General features: G+C 49.0%; 1 protein-coding gene across 1 annotated transcript; it reads right to left on the bottom strand.

The window, feature by feature from the left end:
• Window positions 1–1,273: 1,273 nt before the first annotated feature.
• Window positions 1,274–1,546, bottom strand: LOC308260290 (late cornified envelope protein 3B-like; the record flags this gene model as incomplete). The annotated part of the gene is made up of 1 exon (XM_080691596.1): window positions 1,274–1,546. The coding sequence occupies one exon, from the start codon at window positions 1,544–1,546 to the stop codon at window positions 1,274–1,276; it is 273 nt and encodes a 90-aa protein (XP_080547722.1).
• Between the last annotated feature and the right edge of the window lie 5,765 nt (window positions 1,547–7,311).

Below are 7,311 nucleotides of genomic sequence, written 5' to 3'. Positions count from 1 at the left end.
AAGCCTGCTGCGCCCAGAGACAAGTAGCTCGGCATCCCAAGTGCAAGTTGGTGTAGGAGTGGGCCTTGCAGGTATGCACACTGCAGAAGTAAGAGTGGGGAGGATGAACAGGACCCAAGGGAAGTCTTGGCGCTTGCTTTCCAGCAGAGGAGACAGGGCGGCTGGCTATCAACGTCACAGGCGCCTATTCCCATGGAGCGATGGGGACCCAGGTCAGGGGAAGAAAAAATGTCAAGGAGTCAACATCTGGTGCAGCAGCATGGATACGATTTCTCTGGGCCAATGAGATATTATAGACCCAGCATCAAGGCAGAAGCCAGACACGGAGGCTGGGATGGCTTCCAGGAATGTTAGTTACAATCACCCCGGAAGCAGAGGCAGAGGGTGACCTGGAGACGCGACTGGAGAGGCAGGTGAGGCTGCAGGCGCGGGCACTGGAGGGGCCGCCAAGGGGCTTGGGTATCACTGGGTCACCTTTGGGGGTTAGCAGTTTTCTTCCTCAGGACTGACTCGGGCTTGCTTTTATTTTTTATTTTTTGGTGGTACTGGGGTTCCTGGAAGCCCTTCTACCTCCGGGCTACACTCCCAGACCTATTTTTACATTTTTTTAAATTTGGAAACAGGGTCTCCTAAGCCAATCTGCTTTTCTTCCCCATCCCACCCTCCGCAGGGGAGCTATTATTTTTTTATATGTATATATTTTTAACTTTTAAAACTGACATAAGCTTGACATGGCGCACACCTGGAATCCCAGCATTTGGGAGGCTGAGACAGGGGGATCGTGGTTCTCGGACAGCCTCAGCTACTTAGGCCCTTTGCAACTCAGTGAGACCCTGTTTCAAAATAAAGAATAAAAAATAGGCCTGGGGGTGTAGCTTGGAGGTAGAATGCCCCTGGGTTTCATCTCTAGTACTGCAAAAAATTAAAAAAAAAAAAAAAAAAAGAACTGCTATTGACTTGGACTGGAGGCAGGGCCTCCTCTGACTGGTACCACTGGCTGGGGGGTCAGAGGGGAGGAGACACCATCGAAAAAAGTCAGGGAACGCCCAATGATGCTCAGAAAACAAAAGCCTTTATTTCCCATAGGTCCAGGCTCAGATGGCAATAACTGGCCGGGCAGAGATCGCAAGTCCTGGCAGACACCAAGGCGGACAGCCCGGGGATCCTGGATGGAAGAGCAATTGGGGGGCTGAAGGAGACTGGGGTACTGCAGTAGAGCTGGCGGCTGGCAGTCCTTCAGCTTTTATTTTTTATTCTCAATGTGCTGCCCAGATCAGCAGCAGCCCCCCGAGCCCCCCAACTGCTGGCCACTGCCCTTGTCGCAGGCCTCAGAGCTCTGGCGCCTGCAGCGGTGGGACCTGCGGCGGCCATGGGAGCTCAGGCAGCAGCCGCCCTCGGAGCCCAGGCCCCCGCCGCAGCCCCCGGAGCTGAGCCCGCAGCCAGAGGATGCTTTGGGCAGACACTGGGCTGAGCTCTTCGGGGGGCACTTGGGCGAGGGGCACTTGGGAGGGGGCTGGCACTGCTGCTGGTTCTGCTGGCAGGACATCTCGGTGGGAGTCGGTGAGCCTGCATGGACCAAAGAAAAAATATCAGCGTACAATCTTTAGACCAAGGTCTCCCGGGGGAATGATTTTGGAAAAGCCCTTGGTCCCTAGACCCGCTGCTTCCTGAGCTGCAGCCTTCAGAAGGAAAGTGGAAGCCGATCTCTGTTTAAATTGACCTGCAAGATATTCCCTTCTGATTCCAGCTGCTTCCAGAAAGGAATGCTGGAACCTCTTGCTGGGCCCCAAGCCCTTGAGGGCTCACACGTGTCTGCGCATGCGTGTGTCCCCAGGCTGCGCTGGGCCCTGGGCCCTGAAGCATCCTCCAGAGGTTCCTGGCTCTGGGTCCCCAGCTGCCCTCCAAGGTCTTCTTCCCGCTTCCCTCTTCCCCACTGAAGTCTGGACTCCTCTTCCTCCATGTGCACCCCTAGCTGAGGATCTGGCCCCTGCTGGACACTCACCAGAGACAGGCAGGACAAGGAAAGCAGTCGGTGACCAGGAGGCTGTGGACCAAGGGCCCTGGCAGGAGCCCTTTTATCCTGGACAGTCTGTGATGCGCGGTCTGCGCATGCCCGGCTTTCCCAACAAGGAAGGTGACAGAGGCCACCACTCCCATCCCAGGTGGCCGGCCGCTTCCTCGTGCTTGCCACCTGACTAGAGCGAACAGGACATCACGGTGGCTGCTGTCCAGGTGTCGGGGACCCGCCATTCCTCCTCCTTTTACCACCTCAGCTCTGACACTCTCCTGGGCTCGGTTCCTCCCGCTTTTCCTGGGCGCTGCAGATGTAGCGATGATGCGATGATGCGTGTACCACACGTTTTCTGACCTTGAGTGTTTCAAGTTTAACTGGACTGGCAGAGAATAGGCTTGCATGCCTGGTGCCATGGGATTTGCCCCATGATACATATGTTTCCAAATACCTCCATTGTCCTGAAACAATATATTGCCAAGGGGAATTCTTTGTTTCAGTTGTAATCGGATTCTGACTCTTGGGGATGCTGGGTGATTTGAGACCCCTGGGACCTGGAAAGGAGATGGCTTAGTGATGGGTAAAGAATGGAAGCCCACCCCTCTCTGAGGCTTGAGGGTCCACAGGGAACTAAAGTCAAGGTGTCGTTACAGGGATGAGGGGAGCAAATTGTGGCCAGGACCTCAAGCGTGGAAATTGCAAGAGTCATAATTAAGGTGAAGGAAGCCAGTATACCCGTTTCTTTCTGAGGGTTGTATGATACTGGTTATGAGTAAATAAAATAATCCGTGAACATGGAATATTGAAGGTAGTTGGTGCGAGTCATGATGATAATTTTCTCAGTGTGTTGCTAATGGTGAGGTTGCTGAGGGTGGTGATACCGTGTGAATCACAATTTGAGGGAGGCACCTGATGATTTCTGAGGTTTCTGTAGGATGCTTTTTATGAAATATGAGTTCTATTTTCCCTTTTGATTTTATTATACTATTAGAGATGAGTTTCTCATTGAATTTATTATCATCATAATTGTATTTTGATATTTGTTTCCTAAAAATTACATTCAGAATTATAGTGGGATATAATTCATATTTGAGCTAAATGGTAATTGTTATGTGAAATGTTTTCTGGTAAATGTATGTGATTATTCCTACTATTTTATAGTTTATGACTTTTTTGTTGGTGGTACTGGGGTTCCTGAAAAACCTCTACCTCCAGGCTACACCCCCAGACACCTATTTTTTATATTTTTATTTGGAAACAGGGTCTCTTAAGCCAGCGAGGCTGGCTTTGAACCTGCGTGATCCTCCTGTCTCCGCCTCCCAAACGCGGGGATTACAAGCGTGCGCCACCACGCCTGGCTAGTTTATGACTTTTAGATATGATATTCTTTATAAGGGTACACGTACTTTCTGACTTACCTAGTTCAAAATGTCGGGATTCTATAATTTATTGTAAGATGCCCAAGGGAGAATAGATTTCACCTGATATTTTATTTATTTATTTTTTGGGTGCTTTTTTTTTGGTGGTACTGGGGTTCCTGGGAGTCCTTCTACCTTAGGGCTACACTCCCAGACCTATTTTATATTTTTATTTGGAAACAGGGTCTCTTAAGCCAGCGAGGCTGGCTTTGAACCTGAGCGATCCTCTTGTCTCCACCTCCCAAGCCCCAGGATTACAAGCGTGCGCCACCACTCCCGGCTAGTTTATGACTTTTAGATATGATATTCTTTATAAGGGTACATGTACTTTCTGACTTACCTAGTTCAAAATGTCAGGATTCTATAATTTATTGTAAGATGCCCAAGGGAGAATAGATTTCACCTGGTCTTTATTTATTTTTTGGGTGCTTTAATTTTTTTTGGTGGTACTGGGGTTCCTGGAAGCCCTTCTACCTTAGGGCTACACTCCCAGACCTATTTTATATTTTTATTTGGAAACAGGGTCTCTTAAGCCAGCGCGGCTGGCTTTGAACCTGCGCGATCCTCCTGTCTCCGCCTCCCAAGCGCGGGGATTACAAGCGTGCGCCACCATGCCTGGCGGGTGCTTTAATTTTTTAACTTAACCCAGGGGCATTCATTCTACCTCCAAGCTATACCTCAACCCTTTTTAATTTTTTTATTTTGAAACAGGGTTTCGCTAAGTTGCTGAGAACCTGGCTAAGTTGCTGATGCTGGCCTTGAACCTGTGATCTTCCTGTCTCAGCCTCCCAAATACTGAGGATACAGGCATGTGCTACTTGGTCTTCAGGAATGTGCCTGGAAATGAAGGAAGAGGGGCATTAGAGTTGGCACTGATCTTTCTCTCTGATATAGCGCGCACACACACACACACGCACACACACACACACACACACACACACACACACACATTTATTGCCCCTGGTTTGCTGCTGATGGAAGCCAAGAACATGCCAAGGGGTCAGGGGACCAGTCTAATGAAGGCATGCACCAGGAGCGGGCTCTGGGTCTTCTAAAGTGTCACGCACGCTTGTTATCCCAGCATTTGGGAGGCTGAGACAGGAGGATCGAGGTTCACGGACAGCCTCAGCTACTTAGTGAGGCCCTCTGCAACTCAGTGAGACCCTGTTTCAAAATAAATAATAAAAAAAAGGGCAGGGGGTGTAGCTTGGAGGCCAAATGCCCCGGTGTTCTATCCCCAAACCCGCAAAAAAATAAAATAAAATTAGGGCTGGGGGTGTCGCTCGGAGGTAGAATGCCCCTGAGTTCCATCTCCAGTACCACAAAAATAAATAAAATAAATAAATAAATAAATAAATAAATAAATAAATAAATAGTCTTCCTGGTCTCTGCTCCGTGACACTGGTGGCCGGCATTGCCTTCTGGTTCTCCTTATAGGGCTCATACTTGCTTGGAGTCCTCTCCCCCTCCTGACTGCGACCACAGTGTCCCTCCCCAGTGAAGTTCCTTCTCCTTCCTGCCATTCTGTATTCCTGTGTCCAGTAAACTTCCGCTGAGTGTCAATAATGCTCCCCATCCAAAGAGCACTAGGGAAAGCCCCGGTGGGGAAGGAATTATGTCAATGGACTTGCTGCCTCCATGGAGATGGTATGCCATCAGCAAACATGAAGGGTGCTTGACAAGGTCTGGGGCTTGTGTTAAATAATTTGGGGAAAGGTTCAAGGAAGTGCAGTTTCGTTCCAGGTTTGGGTGCTCTCAGAAAGCAGAGGCATTTCTAGAAGTGGGTGTCTTCATTTTCAGCCTGGAAATCAGGGTAATGAAGTGGGGCTAGAATTGCAATTGGTAGAGAGGAAGCAGTCACTCAGTTGGTGGAGGGAGAGATGTCTGGGTCCTTTGTGGTTTGGACAATGCTCTTTTTTTGCGTGAGGCTCAGAGTAGCTTTGATCTTGTCTTACTCCCTCTTGGTCACAGAGCTATCTTGTTTGCTGTTAGGAGTTCTTTGCAGTTTAAATTTTTTAAAAATATTATTTTATTGGTGAATTGCAATCACATACAATGAAATTCAATCATTATCATAATGAATTGCAATCACATATCATAATGAAATTCAGAATGTTTGGGGCATACATGTACATGGCACTTGGCAAGCTTGCAGTTGTAAAAATTCACCAGGAGAGTATTGCAGCCAGGCCAGCTTGCTCCCAGCACGCTGGGGCCGTTCCTTCTCTTCTCAGCAGCAATAATGGGCCAGACATCACGGTTAGTGGCAGGGATACCACAGTTAATAGAAGGGCTTGGTGTATCTATTCACTGAGCTTATAGTTTAGCAGATTAAATAAATATAGAAAAAGCAATTACAATAGGGATAATGGCTCCCAAAAGTAGATCCAAATGCTATGGGCATGTTAAAAAAATGTATTGGAGTCTCGATTTGACTGCAACAGTGCCCTTTATTTCTTCATAGCTTGTGGTCCTGAGATGCAAGCCCTGTCTCATACCAGCAGCAAGCATAGCAGTTCTTTTCCCCTGATGAGCTGCACCCAAGTCATAGACAGTGGGGGTGAGGGTCCTAATTGGAAAAGGATCACAGATCACACATTCTGGGCCAGCGTCGAAGGATCCAAACATCCTTGCTAGAGACTTCCAGTGGAAACACAGCGGGGCTCTGACAGGCTTTTTTGCAGCCCCGTCCCAGACTGCCGTCTTGGAAGGCACCCCCAAAAACCATGAAGGTGAAGCACATGGTCTCACCTCCCTTCGATGACTTGCCCCGCCCCTCCCCTTCCTCTTCCTCATGTGATCAGGTGTTCAGCAGGTGCCAGGTGAGTACCATTCATCCCAGGATGACAGACGCCAGCCTTATGACAATGGTCTGTTCCCTCCCCCCAGAGCATAGGGTACCAGTCTCAGGAGTGTCATCCCCAGGAGCCTTGGTTCTCTGTAGTCTCAAGACATCAAGGAAATACAGCGGCTGGTCTGGCTGGACCAATCTTGGGAGATTATTCTGACTTAGTCACTCGAATGGGCGCTACAGGAACCTGCACTGCAGGATCTCAGGTTTAGCTCCTTGGAGCTTTTTCGGACATTCCATCTCAGCCACTCGAGGATGATTCGACAGACTTAGAATTCTTCTCTCTTTGTTTACTGCTCACAGTTCCTTCTCAGTGCTATCCACCCATGCCCGTAACAATCACACCTCACAGCAAGCAGCCAAGACATTCTTAAGGAGAAGAAGAAGAAGAAGAAGGAGAAGGAGAAGGAGAAGGAGAAGGAGAAGGAGAAGGAGAAGAAGAAGAAGAAGAAGAAGAAGAAGAAGAAGAAGAAGAAGAAGAAGAAGAAGAAGAAGAAGCAGCAGCAGCTGCCGGGTGCGGCGGTGCATGCTTGTAATCCCAGTTCTTGGGAGGCTGAGACAGGAGGATCGCAGGTTCGCAGCCAGCCTCAGCTGCTTGCTGAGGCCCTTCACCACTTAGTGAGACCCTATTTCAAAATAAAAAATACCCAAGCTGGTGGTGCACGCTTGTAATCCCTGCACTTGGGAAGCAGAGACAGGAGGATCACACAGGTTTGAAGCCAGCCACGCTGGTTTAAGAGACCCTGTTTCCAAATAAAAATATGAAAAATAGGTCTGGGAGTGTAGCCTGGCAGTAGAAAGGCTTCCAGGAACCCCAGTACCACAATAAACAAACAAACAAATAAACAATAAAGCCGGGCATGGTGGCGCATGCTTGTAATCCCAGCATTTGGGAAGCTGAGACAGGAGGATTGCAGTTCGCGGACAGCCTCAGCTACTTAGTGCAGCCCTCCGCAACTCAGTGAGACCTGGTTTCAAAATAAAGAATAAAAAATAGGGCAGGGGTGTAGCTCAGAGGTAGGATGCCCCTG

The sequence above is a fragment of the Muscardinus avellanarius genome (assembly GCF_963383645.1).
Source record: "Muscardinus avellanarius genome assembly, chromosome: 3".
In the NCBI taxonomy this organism is placed as follows: Eukaryota; Metazoa; Chordata; class Mammalia; order Rodentia; family Gliridae; genus Muscardinus; species Muscardinus avellanarius.
The sequence above is the reverse complement of the archived record's forward strand: the minus strand, read 5'-3'. Positions and strand labels throughout refer to the sequence as shown.